Source organism: Carcharhinus amblyrhynchos, chromosome 21 (assembly GCF_965287045.1).
Source record: "Carcharhinus amblyrhynchos chromosome 21, sCarAmb.v2.hapA, whole genome shotgun sequence".
NCBI lineage: Eukaryota > Metazoa > Chordata > Chondrichthyes > Carcharhiniformes > Carcharhinidae > Carcharhinus > Carcharhinus amblyrhynchos.
In genome coordinates, this window is record NC_137344.1 from 13,866,924 (window position 1) to 13,886,221 (window position 19,298).

General features: G+C 40.3%; 1 protein-coding gene across 3 annotated transcripts in view; it reads right to left on the reverse strand.

Moving 5' to 3' along the window:
- Window positions 1-18,871, reverse strand: part of usp36 (ubiquitin specific peptidase 36) — a 62,300-nt gene extending 43,429 nt beyond the window's left edge. The window contains exons 1-3 of one of the 3 annotated variants that reach the window (XM_080209517.1): window positions 18,818-18,871; window positions 1,425-1,686; window positions 266-484 (exon numbers count right to left, since the gene is read on the reverse strand). In XM_080209517.1, the coding sequence (XP_080065643.1) occupies window positions 266-484; window positions 1,425-1,677 (472 nt within the window). In that variant the 5' untranslated portion in view covers window positions 1,678-1,686; window positions 18,818-18,871. Of the gene's footprint in view, window positions 1-265; window positions 485-1,424; window positions 1,687-4,560; window positions 4,580-18,395; window positions 18,490-18,817 lie in introns of those variants that run through there. The other 2 variants (XM_080209516.1, XM_080209518.1) reach the window with 2 other exon arrangements.
- Between the last annotated feature and the right edge of the window lie 427 nt (window positions 18,872-19,298).

Below are 19,298 nucleotides of genomic sequence, written 5' to 3' on the forward strand. Positions count from 1 at the left end.
GAGATGGGGATTTTCAATCCTGCGGCATAGATGCGGGCAGTTTGAAATAAAACAACCTTCCTAGCTGTTTTATTTTGTATCAAGATACAGGCTTTTCTCAGTTCGGCTCAAAAATGTCATGACCCGTTTTACTTCCTGAATGGATGTTGACTGATCTGTGTACTTCAAAATAAGTAACTGCAGTTTCCTGCTTGTGGATTTTGGGATAACGGATAAAGGATCCGGTACCTGTATTAGATTTCAGATACTGAAACATAAAACTTACATGTCTTAGTATGCTCTTTTGAGAGGAGATAATTCGCCAGTGGTGGTGTATAGGTCAAGCACTGTATAGTTGAGTTCAAGAAACATGTATTGCCCAAGTTGTGGAGTCCAGCTCCGACTCTGCTCACGCGTACCCATTTCATGGATAACTTTTCCATAGGAAACAGCACTCTCTGAGGGGCTGGGATACCATCATTTGGCGTGCCACTGATCTCACAGACTGAAAAATACAAAAAAAAAAGCATGATACAGTTTGGATAGAGAGAAGTGCTGAAAATACAACTGTACAAATGACAAACATCTCCTTTTCAGTGATATCAAATTTTCACAGATAAATACAGATCTGAAGACTGATAAAGACCAGGTAACTTTAGAAAAAATTGAGCAACAAACAATTTGCAGCAAGAGGAACATTTCTAAACATTTAAATATTCAGCGGCAAACATTATTGTAACGAGAATTAATGGATAAAGAACTTCTTGTACAAGGACAAGCTGGCTAACGTACTGTTAAAGTCTTTCAATACTGACAGTTTCTACTCTTAGAAAAGATGTTTTAAATTGAAAGCTAAAACTCAGTATCAGACTTTTCTTGCTCACTTTCACATCAGTATCTCCACATTTCAAAATCTCAGTTAAACAGGTCTGATGTTTACAAACTTTGCAATTAACCAATCTCTCAGTCATAAGATAAAGGACATGAAGCTATCCATCATGGAATTCACTTAAAGAACATGAGTACTGGTTGATAACATTTTCCACAGCAAACTGACATTGGAAGATACAAGACCAACATAGATCTTTTGGATTAATTTTCATTCAGCACAAATTTGACATTTATTAATTTTAAAACAGTAACAGCAATGCAGAAATGACACTGTCTATTCTAAAAAGTAGCCAGATAATCATTTGCAAATTCACTCCTAGAATATAGCCTTTGCAACATAGTGCCGTTTAATTGCTCACTGTAAACTATTTAAATCTGGTTATTTGCACTATTAAAATTGTAATAGACATCAAGTTTTATTTGCTAAAATCATCAATTCACCCAAATTCCACAGGAACATAAAACTATATTAGACTCCCATGCCCACCACATTTAGTGAACCTCAGTGTGTACTTAGTAGTAAAACAGCAATCAAGTAGGCTAGATATACATACCTTGCTTTTTTGTTGGGGTGGAACAAGCATTTTTCTGACTAGTTGCCCCTTCAGCCTTTGGGTTTAAAATGACATATTTACTCTTCAAAGTTTCTAATTGACAGGAAAAGTTCTTGCTGGCAGGCTCAAATTCAATTTTCTCAAGAAGAACCTTCTTTGCTGAAGCAGCGAGCAGCTTGTTGAGGTCACCTTCGTCAGTAGAGTCTTTCCTTCCAGGCTTCAGGGCTTCTTTCAACTTGTCTACTATAGGCATGGTGCATAACTATAAACACCAAAAAAAATGAGCTAAATTATTTCCCACTGCAGTGCAAGGAATTAAAATCAATACAAGGTTGAGCTAACCTTATTCCCTTTGAAACAGTGACGTGTTAAACCAAAGTGATCACATAGCGTACCAAACAGATATAAAGTGTACTCAATTTTAGTTAAGACCCAGTGTTAAAATTTTTCTTTGCTAACTGCTATTCATTTCTTCAACCTGATTAAGTAACATTTTTCTCTGGAAGGATCTTTCACTGAATCTAATCAAACTTTAAGGGTAACAAAGGTGTGAGGCAGAGAGAAGACACAAGTAGACCTGCCCCATTAACCTCTCGTCTGTTCAGATAGGAAATAGTAAACAGTCAATAAGTGGTTAAGTTAGCAATTAGATTAGTTAAGCACATCACTGGGTGCATATAAAAGGGAAACCAGTGATTATCTGGAATAGAGTTTGAGCATTGGAATAAAACACTGTCGAAGAAAGAAACAAAGTTCTTCCTTCTTTGTTAGCAGCTAGCTATTGGAGTTTGACTACCACACCCATTAACTTTGGGACCTTTAAGTTGTACTGGAATACCACAGCTAGTTGTGTAAAAAAAAAACCTGGTTTGGCTTCTCCTGCACTATGAGCAAAGACTCCCAGAACAAATATGCTCCACATTTCTCAGAAGATCCAAGTGAGAAACACAGACTTCCAGTGTAAGATGAGGAAATAGGAGTGGAGTGGCAATGCCACAGTGATTATCACCCCTCATTATAAGCATCAACTTAAGTCAATGAATTTAATCCGATTGCTTTTTATGAAATATTCCCTCTAGCTATACATTTTCCGCACATCTCCACAAGGTGCAAGATGCAGAAGTTCATTTCCCTTTTATAGATAATGACTCTTAGTTCCTCTACAAGTCCCCCCTTTGTCAAAGAGAATGGTGGACCCGTAAGGTTAAGTAAATGTTCAGAGTGCATATAAACAACATGCATCCCATATTAATCTTATATACAACAGAGACAAGCTATTACATTCTACATCAAATCCTGCTTTGGTATTGAAAAGTCTAATCTAACCCCATTAAACCTTAACCTTAGATTTTAAATCTTTCGTACACAAGCTGTTTGGCCTCAGCACAACTTAGTGACGCTCCTTTAAAAAAAATACAATATATATGTGTAGATCCTAACAGCAGTTTATGCCAACACAGTCATGTTGATAATAATTTGGCTAGATCCAGTTAATTAGCCAAAATGTTATACAACCACACAATTTTTCCACACAGTGATTCAAAATGCATTTATCAAACCACACAACAGTACCAAAATTATCTGACCAATTATCATGCAGACACTTAAATCATGACTTTTCAGACACCAAAGCACATCACATCATTAAGTAAACCTTAGTGCTGAGTCCTAAAGCAAAATAAAAACTGCACAATGTAATTTTAAATAGGAAAAATTACTGAAAGTTAGCTATGCCACAATTAATTTAGAATTAATTTGTTCCTTCAACTATGGAAGTTGGGCCAAATTCAGCATACCATCATTCCCACAGATGGGTAATTATGAAGACCGAATAGCATGGACACATTTTTCACCAGCACAGGATGTGAACAAGTACACCTTTTATGAACATACTAAAACATTAAATGTTTGTTTAGCTACTTCATTTTGACTGTTTGAAAAGACTCTGATCAGTTTGCACAAATTCAAATCTTACAGAAGGACAATATGAATTTAGAAATCATGCAACTTCATGGAGTTAATTTGATAGCAGAAAAATGCACAGGGCACATGGGAACAGAAAAGAACCTGAATGTTGTACTTTTATGTATAAAAAATAAAGGTGTGAGTGAAAATAATGGTAGTGACATTTAAAATGAGAAAACAAAATATACTACACTTGTTAACTACTTAAGAGGCTGATCCATAGAAGGGCTAGAAAGTGAAATGGAAGAGTTTTAAAAAAGTGAAGGTTATCAACACTTAAAATGTAGTCCACCTTTGCAATATGTTAGTGCAATGCTGGCCACCAGGCAAGCAGTCTTGAAAAAGAGATTCAGCATTGCCGCTGTTTTAATAAACATACCAAGTCAAGCAGACCTGTCTCATTTTATTCCCCGCTCCAGAAACACAGCGGCAGGGACCCAGGTTCAATTCCCAACTTGGATCGCTATCTGTATGGAGTCTGCACATTCTCCCCATGTGCACGCATGGGTTTCCTCCCACAGTCCAAAACTGTGCAGGTTAGGTGGATTGGCCATGCTAAATTGCCCCCTGGTGTCAGTGTGATTAGTGGGGTAAATGCATGGGATTATGGTCAGTGCAGACTCGATGGGTCACATGGCCTCCTCCTGCATCGTACGATTCTATGATATGGTCATTAAAGACTTTCATAAAGCCAAATACTGCAGACTCACCCTGCCCATGATCAATTTTTATACCACAATCCAATTCCTCCTTTATTTACTGTTGTGAAAAACGTTCACCCAATTCCTTTACTGCACTTTCAAATCCCAACTATTGGAGCCTTTGCCCTTCCGCTTTCCAAAATGGGAGGCCATTCTTTTGTTGATTTATGGAGTTCTCACTCAATATTTCACGTGGCATTCATCTGAAAGGGCTTGCAAATGAGTTCCTAATGCAGATCTTCTGTGAGATAACCTGCCACCACCAACCAGGTATACAACTGCTTTTCCATTCAGATCAAAAAACCACACCTTACAGTAACAACCAAGGTGAATAGTACTGATGCATTTCAAGTGAAATCTGAATAAACATGCTGGAGAAAGGGGTAGAAAAAAATTAATGGGAGAGGAAATAAGATGGAGAAGGTTTGTAAGGATTGAGCAGTCTGTTTATGCTGTGAAGTCTACATTACCACTTTTGTTTCCTTCACATGCAATCCCTCAGGATCGAGAACTACTTCATTTTACTCTGGTTCAAAAAATGACCACTGAGTTCAATACACAATTAAAAGATTAACACCTGCAGAGGCAGGTAGAGGAGCTGTGAGATATTTGTACATGCTCTCCCATGCCTCAACTTCACCTCTCCATGTTCCTGCCAAAGTCTCTCAAGGTGTTCAGTATGCTGATGAATGAACCCCTCAATTTGGTTGGTCACAAGTCAGGGTCTGCCTCGAGTCAGCAGGTAGCTTAGATCTCTTCAATGTTTTGGAGGACATCCTGAAAGCATTTCCATTGTTTGCCTCAAAAAAGTCTGCCATGACTGAATTCCAAGTGGGACAGTTGCTTCAGAAGTCTGATGTAAAGCATACAAATGACATGTCCCACTGAGCAGAGCTGGTTTTGAGTAGTTAGTGCCTCAATGCTGGGCATGTTGGCTTAGGAAAGGATGCTGCTGTTAAACTATTTTCCTTGCCACAAGATTTGGAGGATCTTAAGGGTCTATTGATGTACCTCTCCAGTGCTTTAAGGTGCCTGCTGCAGATTGTCCAAGTCTCCGAAGCAGGGGATATAGTATAGGTACCACCATCACTACAACAGATGATCATTTATTGCACTGATGTTGAGAGAGTGTGTTGTGCATTTGAATCTGCACCAACTGAACAACACCTATCAATTAGCAGTTACACAAAAAAAAAGTCCAATCCAAAGATAGTTCTTTTAATAAAAATGTTGATTTTAAAATTTTATCAAGTCCATTCCGAGAGACTGGGATCACTCAAGCCAGATCTCATATCACTAAAATGATAAAAATAGACAAGAAAAATGGGAATTAAGTTCTTGTTTAAAATAATTTGCTCCTTGTACAGAAGAGATTTCTTTCAGACTGAGTCACACATAATAGACCAGACAGGTGTAAACATTGTAACTAAAATGCAAGAAAAACAAACACAAGAGGCTACAGGAGACAATTTTTAAGACTATAAATAGCTGAAAAGTACTGCACTTCAAAAATCACTAGGAGAATAAAACAGAGCTTAAAACAAATAGCTTAATCAATACATTAGTCTATTTAATGAGCAAATTTTTGAACAGCCAAATAAATTATCCTCATAAACACAAGGTTTCACGTGCAAAAACAAGGCTGAGATACCTCTGAAAGATTGGGGAAGATAATGAAGAGCGGGGTAAGGACCAATGGGAGAGGGGGCCACTATTTTCAAGCATCGGACAAAAAAAAACAGCTTGAACATGCTTAAACGTCAGATGATTAGAAAGAGGTGAGAAAAAAATCCCAAAAGAGATATTGACAAGGAAAACGAATTTCCAAGGTTCCACAGTTACCCATTCCAACTTACTTGCTAAAATTTTAAATTTTCAAACTTATTTCCCCAAAGCATCTGCTCCCTTCACGCAACTCTCCACCATATTTTCAATTTCAGTATTTTTTTTTAAATGCCAGCCTTGAATTTAGTTATTTCTAGCTACATGAATTCATATAATTTTCCCAACACTTTGCAACCTCATTCCATAAAGTTACAGGCAGCTGTACACTGTAACCTTATCTTTACATTAGTCTCTCTTGCTTCATTTATCCTATACAAGAAAATCATGAGAAAATATTGCAGTGTGAGATTCTCAGTGATGAATGTGCTTAAGTTTTACAAACTATGCATGCTTTGTGACAAATTTACTGAGTTTGTTTCCCAGGTCTTCACTCAATAACAATTCTACTGATGATCTAATGTTCCATTTTTTAAATCTATTACAACGCTATTTCACTCAGGTAATTTGTACATCCTTTATTTCTCTCCAGGATGAGATTCTTAAACCAGAAGCTGTTTCAATGTGTTGTTTTTTTCAAACTTGAGACAATACACTACGTCAAATTGAGCAACTTAACATTTAAAACAGTGAATGCTCTTTATTTCCAAGCCCAGATAACGGGGCAAGAAAAATGAGCAGTTGTCTTAGAATATGCAGAATACACAACCTTTCATTTACTCCAAAAATGTTATTGAAAAACATGACACTGTATTTAGAAGAAACATGAAATGCAAATTATTTTGTCCCCCATTCCTAGGTAAGGAATAACCTTATTCTTAAGATCACATTAAGGCTTTAAGAGATCAGTCACATTAGAGTTGCTGAAATCTTACAATTTCCCTCCCTCCAATTTCAGACAAAACCATAGTGAGAGAAAATGTCATCGTTTCATAAACCTAGACAGAGATAAGAATTACATAATTTATAGACAAAAGATAACTATGCAGAGATAAAAAAGTCGTGACACTTATGTTCCAAAGAAGATTAGGATTTGAGTGTTGGGCTATAGCTTGTTTAACTCAAATTTTTAAATTATCTTCTGTACAAAATGTGTGCAGGTGTCACTAAACAAATATTAGGCTATGACATCAAAATGCATGCTTAAAAATTTAAAAAACTTGCTTCTATGTAAAAATTACAATGTTGTTGCCTAAAAGGGAATATTTCTCTGTTTAGCAAGATACAATGGTAAAATATATTTGCATAAAAACCACTGCATCTCTGATCAGAAAACAATTCTTGTGAATGATCAAATTTCTGTTCAAAGCAATTTTGCCTGGTGAGTATTCTTTTCAGCATCAAATTTCATGGATGGAATCCTCTTTTCACACATTACCAGAAGTGTGGTCTGCATCAATAGTCTACCTGCCTTTCTTTCATCTTGAGCAAGCTCTCACCTTCACCAGATTTACCATCCTTCCAACCTTTTGCTTATTTACACTACCATCATCCCCACCTTTTTTAAAAGCAACTTGTTCCATCATTTTTGCACTGCACTATCATCCTTTTAGTCGATTGTTTGAGCTCTACAACACCAGATAGCATTGGCTTTGTACTTGCCTAAAAAGTTGTTCATCCTATGTGTATCAATTCTAATGAAAGGCAAGCATCCTGAAGCATTAACGCCTCACTCTCCACAGATGCTGCATGACCCACTCAAGGGTTTCACATTGTTATTTCATTTAACGTCATGACATTTGATCCTTGGTGAGTCACAATCCTTGATGAATATGTATAGTCCAATTTGTTGCTGCTTGCAGCACAACACCATCCTCTTCAAATTTAGAGGCTTAACCAGATAACTATAAGCACACTTTACAGAATGTTACTAAATGCTGATAATTGTTACAGCATCAACTTTTAGTGAGGTTTAGGCCAATAATTAAATCAATGATTCCCAAAATGCTTTGGTTGGAAGATCTTTACAAGTGGTTCATGTCCCCTCCCCAATCCCATCAAAATGGTGCTCAAAAATGAAAACATGACACAACATATTTTGAATATCTAGAATCTGTTCATTTCAATTCCACTTCAGCAAGAATAAATGCTACACTAAATGAGTGAAGTCTATGTTTTTCCTCCCAAATGTGTAAAATTCTACAGTGCCCCATCGCATCCCAAAACTGAAGAGAAGCAATAGAGGCACTCACATTACACCAACTTTTCAGTGCTCACCAGCTGGCGCATGTGCATGTGGAGCATCGTTGAGACAACCAGTCCACTGTCTGTGGCTACTAGGTGTGCACATTGCTCTCACTCCACGAGCTAGCACCAAACCCATATCTAGCCCCCACTTCACTGCTTGCTCTCGTTTTGATTAAAGCATCACCCCTAGAAGGTAACAGCAAATCGGACAGTTGTTTCTAATGCAAAAAAGGAAAAGGCTTCTTCCGTGCAAACCATCATGAATTATCATACAATTAGTCCAATCTGAAAGTAGCTATGCTGTATCTTATGGGACTGTTGTAAAATACATTTACGAGAAGCCAGCAGCATTATTGACTATTTTGTAGAGTAGTTAGAAAGTCTCCACAGACCCCAGTTTGAGAACGATCAATTTAAACAGACAACTGTTACTGCTTTTAACGTATCAGATATTGTTCAAATTTCAATCACTTCTAATATTCTCTTTCCAATTTCCTAGCTATTGATTCTCTGCTGCCTGTATGAAATCAAAAGAATTCTGGAATTTATGAAAAGAGTGACTTTGTGTTGGGGGAAGGGAAAAAAAGCAGGGAACAGAGACACTGAGAGAAATTATCATAATTTGTTTTAATTTTAAAACATCTGTTTAGTTTTAGAATTGAAGAGAACATTTTCAAGATTAAATATAGCATCAGCTGTCTGGAGCAGTTAAATAGCAGTCTCAGGGTTAAGAGTGGTAATGGATTGAAGGAGTTCTGTGTCATCCAAGTGCATGGAAATGCTAACCTTGCATCTACAGATGGTTAAGAGTTGAATGGAGGTGGTAAAAGGAGCCAAGTATAGATCCTTGCAGGATTCTGGAATGAAGTGCTCCAAAATGCAAAGAGAAATAATTGCTGGAGACAACCTGCTAATGTTTAAACACAATTGGTACAAGTGGAATCATAAGAATAATCCCACTGCACCAAATGTGAAGAACCACAAGGGATAAAGTAAAAGGGTCACCCAGCAGGATCCTAGTAATGGTCAATTTAGCTTCAAAAGAATTGTGATGGTTGGAAAGAGAATTTTAAAATCAGGATTTATGGAGAAATGGCAACGGAAATGAAAAATCGCAAAAAAGGGATGGGATTTTGAAGATAACTCATGAGGATTAGTTCGATTTTGGAAGGGAGTGGAAATCATCTAATATTGGAACCAGTAAAGTGAACTGCGTAGTAAGCTCTGGGATCAAGGGAGTAGGAATTGTATCTAAGACATTAAATAAGGTTACGGAAACTGGGGAAGTAAACGGACAGAAACTGTAGAGAGAAGCATGTTCACAAACAGAATAGCTGCTATATTAGAGTCTTGAAGGATGGGACTGCAATGATAACTTTGACAGTACCAGAGAACAAAAATGGGGGACAGAATTTTGTTGGTACAAAGTCATCAAGCGACAGAGGTGATCATTGTCTGGCTCTGCATTTTCTGTTTTATCCCCAATTTGCCTTCACTGTACTTGCAACTCACTGAATGATACCAGCAATGCCATTGCTGTAGTTATACTAATTGGGGGGACAACATGCATTAGGCCCAAAACCCAAAGTATTCTGAACCTGTGTGCAGTAAGGAGGAAACTTCATGACGAAAGCTCACGCTACTGGAGTCAACTTGCACATCAAAATATCCTCATCTCCATCCAAAAAAGTTCTTTGTCTGTCTTGCAGTCAGCCCTAGATGGGGTATAATTCCATGGATGCTGGTTAACTACTTTACAAACTTTATCCCTTACAGTTTCCCTCCTTATCCCATGCAGTCACCTGTATCAGGCAAATTGAGCTACATTATGTCATTACCAATGGATCAACTGCAAAAAGCTCTGTTTAGGCAGAATAATGCCCATTTTTCTAGGTAGTTCAAGTAGCTGTTCACACTATTTTGGATGCTAAAGCCTATTAAGCCCAACACCCTGTGACCACTAAAGTTCTTACTACTCCTGCAATCTTAGTAAACTATACAAGTTTTAAAATGATAAAGCTCAACAAGTGCTATTAAGTGTACATAGAGAAGCAGTCATTATCTTGCTAAATAAACTATTAGTGATATGTAAACAAGTTCTTCAGACAATTTCAATTGAAGTGAGGAGTTATTGGAAACAACAACTAGTGTTAATGTTTGATTTCAGACTTAATTTCCATTTAACTCACTTTTCTATTGGCATTTTTCAGTCTATTCCCATAATTCTGACCATTAATTAGGTTTTATTAAACCACTTCTGTGCTGAAAAATATCCTAATGCTTTTTAGAACTATCCAAATTATTTTCTGCCTTTACATCACAAAGTAAACCAGTCACCATATACAGATAAATTGCAATGATATCAATGCACTCATTATAGAAACAGCAGGGACATAAGTTGTCCAAACAGCCCGCAATAGAGTTAAAGTAACCACTTCCACCTCTCCAAGTAGTACAGATAAGGTTATGTTATAATTTTAATCAAAGAACACTGATCCAGGAGAAGACGACAACAGGAATCCAATCAAGAAAATCAGTTGATATAAAGAAGCAGAGGCTTATCTATTTCTAAATTGTTAGAATCTGTCATTAAGGAGGAAATTGTGAGGCATCTTGAAGGGAATTGCTTGATAGAGCAGACGCAGCACGGTTTCATTAAAGGGAAGTCGTGTCTGACAAATTTACTGGAGTTCTATGAGGATGTGTCTAGGGCGGTGGATAGAGGAGAGCCGGTGGATGTGGTCCTTCTAGATTTTCAGAAGGCGTTTGACAAAGTACCTCACAAGAGGTTATTGCAGAAGGTCGAGGGACATGGAGTTGGGGGGTAGGGTGTTAGCGTGGATTGAGGATTGGTTGTCAAATAGGAGGCAGAGAGTGGGGGTCAACGGGTGCTATTCGGATTGGCGGATGGTGACTAGTGGAGTGCCCCAGGGGTCGGTGCTGGGGCCTCAGCTTTTTACCATTTATATAGATGATCTGGAGGAGGGAACCGAGTGTAGGGTGTCGAAATTTGCGGATGACACCAAGATTGGGGGAACGGCAAATTGTGCGGAGGGTGTGGAGAGTCTGCAGAAGGATCTAGATAGGCTGGGCGAATGGGCCAGGAAATGGCAAATGGAATTTAATGTTGGCAAGTGTGAGGTGGTCCACTTTGGTAGGAAGAATGGTAGGAAGGACTATTACTTACGGGGCGAAGAACTGCAGCAGGCGACGGTGCAGAGGGACCTCGGGGTCCTTGTGCATGAGTCGCAAAAACCCAGCTTGCAGGTGCAGCAGGTGGTCAGGAAGGCAAATGGGATGCTGGCCTTCATAGCAAGGGGGTATGAATATAAAAGTAGGGAGGTCTTGCTGCAGCTGTATAGGGCATTGGTGAGGCCGCAGCTGGAGTACTGTGTGCAGTTTTGGGCGCCACACCTGCGCAAAGATATTTTGGCCTTGGAGGGAGTGCAGAGGAGGTTTACTAGGCTGATACCGGAGTTGAGGGGGTTGAGCTATGAGGAGAGGCTGAATAAACTAGGCTTGTACTCGTTAGAGTTTAGAAGAATGAGGGGAGATCTCATTGAGACGTACAAGATGTTGAATGGGATGGATAGGATAGAGGTGGAGAGACTCTTCCCACTCAAAAAAGACAGTAGGACTAGGGGGCACAGCCTCAAGATAAAAGGGGGGCGGTTTAGAACGGAGTTGAGGAGGAACTTCTTCACTCAAAGGGTGGTGAATCTCTGGAATTCTCTGCCCGTTGAAGTGGTGGAGGCTGCCTCGCTAAATATTTTTAAGACGCGGGTTGATGGGTTTTTGATAAGAGAGGGGATTAAGGGTTATGGGGAGAAAGCGGGAAAGTGGAACTGAGCAGCGACAGATCAGCCATGATCTTATTGAATGGCGGGGCAGGCTCGAAGGCCTACTCCTGCTCCTATTTCTTATGTTCTTATGTTCTTAAATGTATACTTAACTGAGGCATTAGGTTGTAGGTGAGATCTGGAGTTGTCATCCAAAGTTTCCAATGCCTACTGTTCATAAGTTTAAGTGACAGACATACACAAATTGTAACAGCGTTAAGAGAATGTTAAGCCAAAAAAAATACAGATTTACAGCAGAATCCATTTGGCTAACAAAGAATATTCTGGCAGTCAAAATGAAGCAAATGAGAAGTCACAATCACATGCTCAGAGTCAGGGCAGATAATGTTCCACAGCTGTGGAAACAACTTGAGCAGCAGATTCCCATATTCTTACCCTTTCACAAGCTATTGACTATTTCCATATTTTCTTGATCATTTTGGTTATTAAAAATTCAAATACCCTTCTTCAAAATTTGCAACAAAATACTTAATCCACAGCAACAAACAGCGTGAATCAATGTATAAAATTAAAATGCCAGAAATATGCAACAGGTCAGGTAACATCTGTTGATAGCACAGCAGCTAATATCTTAGATCAACGACTGTTCATCAGAACTGAAATATTAACTTTGTCTGCTCCACAGATGCTGCCTCACCTGCTGAGTATTTCCAGTATTTTCTATTCTTAACATCCACACTATGCAGAACAATTTCCTAAGGCACTTCACAAAAGGAGAGAAACAGAAGCAGAGGGGCTAAAGAATTGGACCAAGGCAAAATTGACAAGAACTTGTTTATAGCGAGATACAGGAAGCAGACAGATAACCTAGGATAAGGGGTTTGGATGGGGAGGAGTTTGTTAGGTGTGTTCGGGAGGGTTTCCTGACACACCACGTGGATAAGCCTACGAGAGGAGAGGCTGTACTTGATCTGGTGCTGGCTAATGAACCAGGACAGCTGACGGATCTCTCGGTGGGACAGTATCTCGGGGATGGAGATCATAATTCTATCTCCTTCACGATAGCATTGGAAAGATAGGATCAGGCAGGCTAGGAAGGTGTTTGTCTGGAGTAAGGGGAAATATGACAACATTAGGCAGACAATTGGACGAGTAAACTGGAAGGTGGTGTTCTTGGGGAAAAGTACTAAAGGAAGGTGGAGAATTTTCAAGGAATGTTTGACTGGAGCTCTGCACGACAACGTTCCGATGAGTCAAGGAGGTTTTGGTAGGTTGCGGGAGCCATGGTGCACGAAGGTTGTGGTGAACCTGGTCAGGAAGAAAAGAAAGGCGTATAAAAGGTTCAGAGAGCTAAGAGATGTTAAGGATCTAGAGGAGTACAAGGCTTGTAGAAAGGAGCTTAAAAAAGGAAATTAGGAGAGCCAGAAGGGGACATGAGAAGGCCTTGGCAGGTAAAATTAAGGAGAATCCCAAGGCGTTCTACAAATATGTGAAGAGCAAAAGGATGAGCAAAGAAGGGACAGGACCTAAATAAGGTGAAGGGGAAAAGTCCGTGTGGAACCAGAAGAAATGGCAGAGGTGCTTAATGAGTACTTTGCCTCGGTATTCACGGTGGAAAGTGATTTGGGAGGTTGTACTACAGGTTTGCGGCAGACTGAAAAGATTGAGTATGTGGATATTAAGAAGGAGGATGTGTTGGAACTTTTAAATGCTATCAAGATAGATAAGTCGCCAGGACCGGATGGGATGTACCCCAGGTTACTGTGGGAGGTGAGGGACGTGATTGCAGAGCCCCTGGCGATGATCTCTGCCTCGTCGATGGAGATGGGAGAGGTTCTGGAGGATTGCAGATGTGGTTCCTATTTTCAAGAAAGGGAACAGGGACAGCCCAGGAAATTACCGACCGGTGAGTCTGACCTCAGTGATTGGTAAGTTGATGGAGAGGATTCTGAGGGACAAGATTTATGAGCATTTAGAGAAGTTTAGAACGATCAGGAATAGTCAGCACAGCTTTGTCAAGGGCAGGTCGTGCCTTACAGGCTGAGCTGAGTTCTTTGAAAATGTGACTGAACGCATTGACAAAGGAAGAGTGGTGGACGTGGTTTACATGGACTTCAGCAAGGTGTTTGATAAGGTACCCCACGCAAGACTTCTTGAACAGGTAAGAGGGCATGGGATCCAAGGGGCTTTGGCCTTGTGGATCCAGAACTGGCTTGCCTGCAGAAGGCAGAGAGCGGTTGTGGATGGGTCACCAGTGGAGTGCCCCAGGGATCTGTTCTAGGACCCTTGCTGTTTGTCATTTTCATAAATGACTTGGATGAGGAAGTGGAGGGATGGGTTAGTGAGTTCACCAACGATACGAAGGTTGATGTTGTGGATAGTCTGGAGGGATGTCAGAAGTTGCAGCATGACAGATAGGATGCAAGACTGGGCGGAGAAGTGGCAGATGGACTTCAACACGGATAAAAACGTCATGGTCCATTTTGGCAGGACTAACAGGATGCAGGAGTACAATATCAAGGGTAGGAGTCTTAGCAGGGTTGAAGAGCAGAAGGATCTTGGGGTCCGGGTCCATAGGACTGTTAAATCAGCCTTGCAGGTGGAGGATGTGGTCAAGGTGATGTCTGGAGTACTGGCCTTCATTAATCGAGGGACTGAGTTTAGGAGTCGGGAGGTAATGCTGCAACTTTATAGGACCCTTGTCAGGCCCCACTTGGAGTACTGTGCGCAGTTCTGGTCACCTCACTACAGGAAGGATGTGGAAGCTATTGAGAGGGTGCAGAGGAGATTTACAAGGATGTTGCCTGGATTGGGAGGCATGCCTTATGAAGACAGGTTGAGAGAGCTAGGTCTCTTCTCCTTGGAGAGACAAAGGTTGAGAGGCAACCTGAGGTTTATGAAACGTTGAGAGGATAGATAGGGTGGATTCTGAGGCTATTTTCCAGGGCTGAAATGGTCACTACGAGAGGACACAGGTTTAAGGTGCTAGGAAGCAAGTACAGAGGAGATGTTAGGGGTAAGTTTTTTTTCACTCAGAGGGTGGTGAGTGAGTGGAATCGGCAGCCGGTGGTGGTAGAGGCAAACTCACCGGGGTCTTTTAAAAGACTTCTGGATGAGTACATGGGATTGGGAGTTAGATAGTTCCATGGCTTGGTAGGTATAGATGTGATCAGCGCAACTTGTGGGCCGAAGGGCCTGTTTGTACTGTAGTGTTCTATGTAACCTCTGCCACTGATGAAGGCTAAAGACCAAAGTTGAGTGAACAAAACATTCGAAAATAATAGATAATAACTGAGATGGGTGAAGCAATGTGAAGAAGGGATTCTTAAGTAAAAAAGAAATCTGAAGTGCATGACAAACGTTTGTCTTTTCCCAAAAATACATTACATCTCTGAACCAGAAATGACAAGCCTCAACTTATTCAATATCTCGTTTTAAAAGCCTACATCATCATTTTGCTCTTATATAAAAATAAGCTACTGAATTGAAGCCCTCAGTGCAAATATGCAACATCTTGGGTTGCGCAAAAACTGACAAGCAGTGATCATTGGTATGAGAAATGTAAAAAGTACTTTATTTAAAAGCACTACAATGGTACATCACGCTACACTATAAACCACTGACAAGCAGCATTAATTTAAACTCATTTTGAATTAAGGTATATCATGCAAAGCACTCTGCTCAGTGAATTACAATATTGGCACAGTCACATACTGCTGCACCACCACCACTAAACTGTCACCAGGCACTTATCTACTGGCAAATATATCTTGCATACCCTCTAGCAACCAATTTCAAACAGATACTGGCAGAAATTTCCAAACAAATTGGTCTGCCTGCCTTCTCAGCTGGGTACAAGGCAAAACAGAGATACACTAAAAATAAATCTACATAGAACGTCATCCAAACCATACTATATATCCATAGATAAGACCCTGAAAACAGCTTTATAATTCCACGCATTTTAAGACTTTACTATTGTAGTATGATTAAGTAATGGTACAGAACATATTAAAAATTGAACTGAATGATTTGCTGCATTCCATTATGATTAGTCACAGCTTATTTTTCAGCTCTGCATTACTTTAGCCAGTTCACAGATTTACAGTGATTTTTCAAATAGTGAAAGATTCCACTGCACAAAGCAACTAGACCCATTCCTGCTTCAGAAGCTTCAATAAGCTGAGGAAAAATTGATAACAGGATACAGCTGTACTGTATAATATAGGAATCAAACAAATAGAACACACCTGTCATGCCGAATAGTTATATCGAATCTCTTCCCCTGCATCATTTTCAATTCTTAATGCACCAGTTTGGCCATTTTCATTTTATCTTAGGGGGAAGTCAGCTCTCAAATCACAACTTAAGGTCAAAGCTTTACATGCTAATCTCTGCTCAACATACACAAATACATTTTTCCAGTAGAGGTTCACATTTCTCCCTTCCCAAAATGCATTTTCTTTCCCTCAACTACCACTCTAACCCTTACTCCATCTCTAATGAAGGCAATGGTTTGTGCCAAATAAAATTTCAGAGGAAATAGCTATTTGATACCTTTGGAGAGGGTGTGGAGAAAATTTACAATAACTATTCTATGAATGATGGATTTCAGTTACATGGATGGATAGGGAAATCTGGGGTTGTTCTCCTTTGAGAAGGCCAAGGGGAAATTCAGAGGTTTTGAAAATTATGAGGAGTCTGGACTGCAAAAGTGAGAAATTCTGATGGGCATGAAGTTCCAGAAATGGATGAGACAATTTTAAAGTGAATGAAAAAAGGACCACTAGGCAACACAAGGGAAAACTTCCTTTACGTAGTACATGGTGATTGGAATGCTCCGAGGAAGTGATGGAAGCAGATTCAATCGAGGCTTCCCAAATGGTTTCAGAGAATGGGCAATGGATAGGTATTAACCAAATTGCTCTTTCAGAATTAGTACACACTCAATAGGGTGATTGCCCTTCATCTGCACTGAAAATATACTTGGGTAAAGAAATGAATCATGGAATGTGTTAGTTTCACCTCTATAACAAAAGACCATCAGTTGGTTTGATCTTGCAAAGGTTACAGATCAGTTAACCAAAGTAACAGTCTTAGCCATTCCTCCCTTGCTTCATGGTAGAATGCAGCCCTACCACCATCCTGGCTATGATCTGCTGTTCAATCCAAATCAGGGCTTAAGCCTGGGGCATAAATGGTACAATTAACTACCAAAATATACAAGGACACAAGAGGGCACAAGTGGCCTGTGGTCTAATCTTTTGTAGCCAGTAGCCAACAAAAATTACATTACAAATCAATTCTATTCTAAAGGCTGAAATAATTAAAGAATCAACCATCTCTTATCTTGATAAGACTAAATAAAAATTTAGAGATAAACATAATATTTCAATATCTGGAGTACTTCACATTACAATTAACAGCAAAGACACATCACAAGTAGCTGTTTAAAAAACATGGCTGACTTTTTCAATGCATGAAAATCCCAAATAAGATAAATGCTCAGTTAATCTATTTTAGTGATAATGATTGAGGCTGGAATATTGCCCCAGGTACAAAACTAGCTAATATTTTTTAGTGTCACAAATAGGTTTACACTGACATTGCAATGAAGTTGCTGTGAACCCCCCTAGACACCAGGCTACAGCACCAGTTTGGGTACACTGAGGGAGAAAAGCACCTAACCAGCATGTCGGACGTGCTGGTTAGGATTATTTAATTCAATTATTGGATTTAATTAAATGGATTTTTTTTTTCATACCTACTTTAACAGGGTAATGAGGACTGGAACTAAATATCACACATGTGAAGGACAGCACCTCTGACAGTAACTCCCACAGTGCAAATTAGACTCGAGGCCTAGTATGCTACTTGAACGCACGAACTTCTGGCTTATGTCAACTGAGACAAGCTGACTACCACTTTTTTACGGTTTTGGCGACTTGAAAGAGATTGGTGGGCCACTACCCTTAAAAATTAAACCAGTGCCGCTATTTTGGCCCCTATCGCGACTGTTACAAGGTAAAAAGGTTACAATATCAATCTCCACGGGTTCGAAACTAAGGCTGCACACGTGCACAATGCTTGCTACACATAAAAACTAACAGCTTAATGGCTTCCGAAATAGTCAGACTTTTACAGCACGGAAAGAAGCCCTTCGGCCCATCCTGACCGTTTCTCGTTACCCTCGACGAATACCTCAAGTCAATAAATAAAACTATAAATATAGTTTCCTCGCCTTCGGACAGCTGACTGGTCATTGAGAGCCAGTGCTGAGGAGAATAAATCCTTAAAAAGGATGGATCGGGATGTACAGAATGACAAGATTCCGATCGGTGAGGCGCGGTGACGACTTATATAATGGCTGGAAAGGCGCAGCTTTGACTCCAACATGCAGCAAAAAGACAGCACGTGTTAAACTCCCCCTTTCCCCTCCCTCAGACAAGCAGCGCATCAAGCCACTCAAGTGTGAAAGTCACGGTCAAAGCTCCTCACAAACTGGCCGGCCGACAATCCCCAGGACATTTACCCACCACATCTCCAATGGCTGGAAGAGATGCTGAACTTGTCCCACCGCGGTCTAAGACGATCAACACTGCGCCAAACACTACCCTGAGTCGCCCAGCCGCGGCCGCCGCTACTTTGTAGCAGCTCCTTTACCACCTCCCCTTTTGACTGACAACACACTTCACCAATCAGAGCGCTTCACCCGCAAGGCCGCGCCCCTCAATGGCACCTTAGACCAACCAGCAGAGGGGAGGGGGCGGGACCCAGCAGGCCGGAGAGCCTCGCGCTCACTCCTGTGTATCCATTCCCCGCGACATTCTGCAACATTGCGCTACAGTGTGGTAGCGGCTTGCGACCAGCCTCCCAAAAAAACCCAGGCACTGCCAATCCTCAACTCCAGACAGCACAATATCTCACTGTCTTACACAGGAAAGCTACTTAGCCTTACCTGAACACAACTGAGATGAACCCACTGCAGAACTCTGTCACAATATGGACTCGGCGCTGAGCAGCACAGGACATCCGGGAAAGCCAGCAGTAAACAGCGATGATTGATGGCTGACAGGTCTAGTGAATGGAGCGCACAACTCCGGAGAGAAATAAACATCGCCAATCCTCTTGACGGGAGATACCTTTGAGTTGCCATCACGCCCTTAAAATATTATCAGTTAAATCATTTTGGGAATCTGATGAGGGTTAAGGGTTATAAAGTCAGCAGTTCATCTGGACTAATCTTGTTCACACATGACAAGTTGGAAGATCGAACTGAAGTTAGAGTGAAGCATGCTTAAATTATTTATCAGTGTCACAAGCAGGCTTGCATTAACACTGCAATGAAGTAACTGTGAAAATCCCCTAGTTGCCACATTCTGGCAGTTGTTCGGGCACACCTTTCAAATGAGTGCAATATTAATTTAAGAAATGTCACA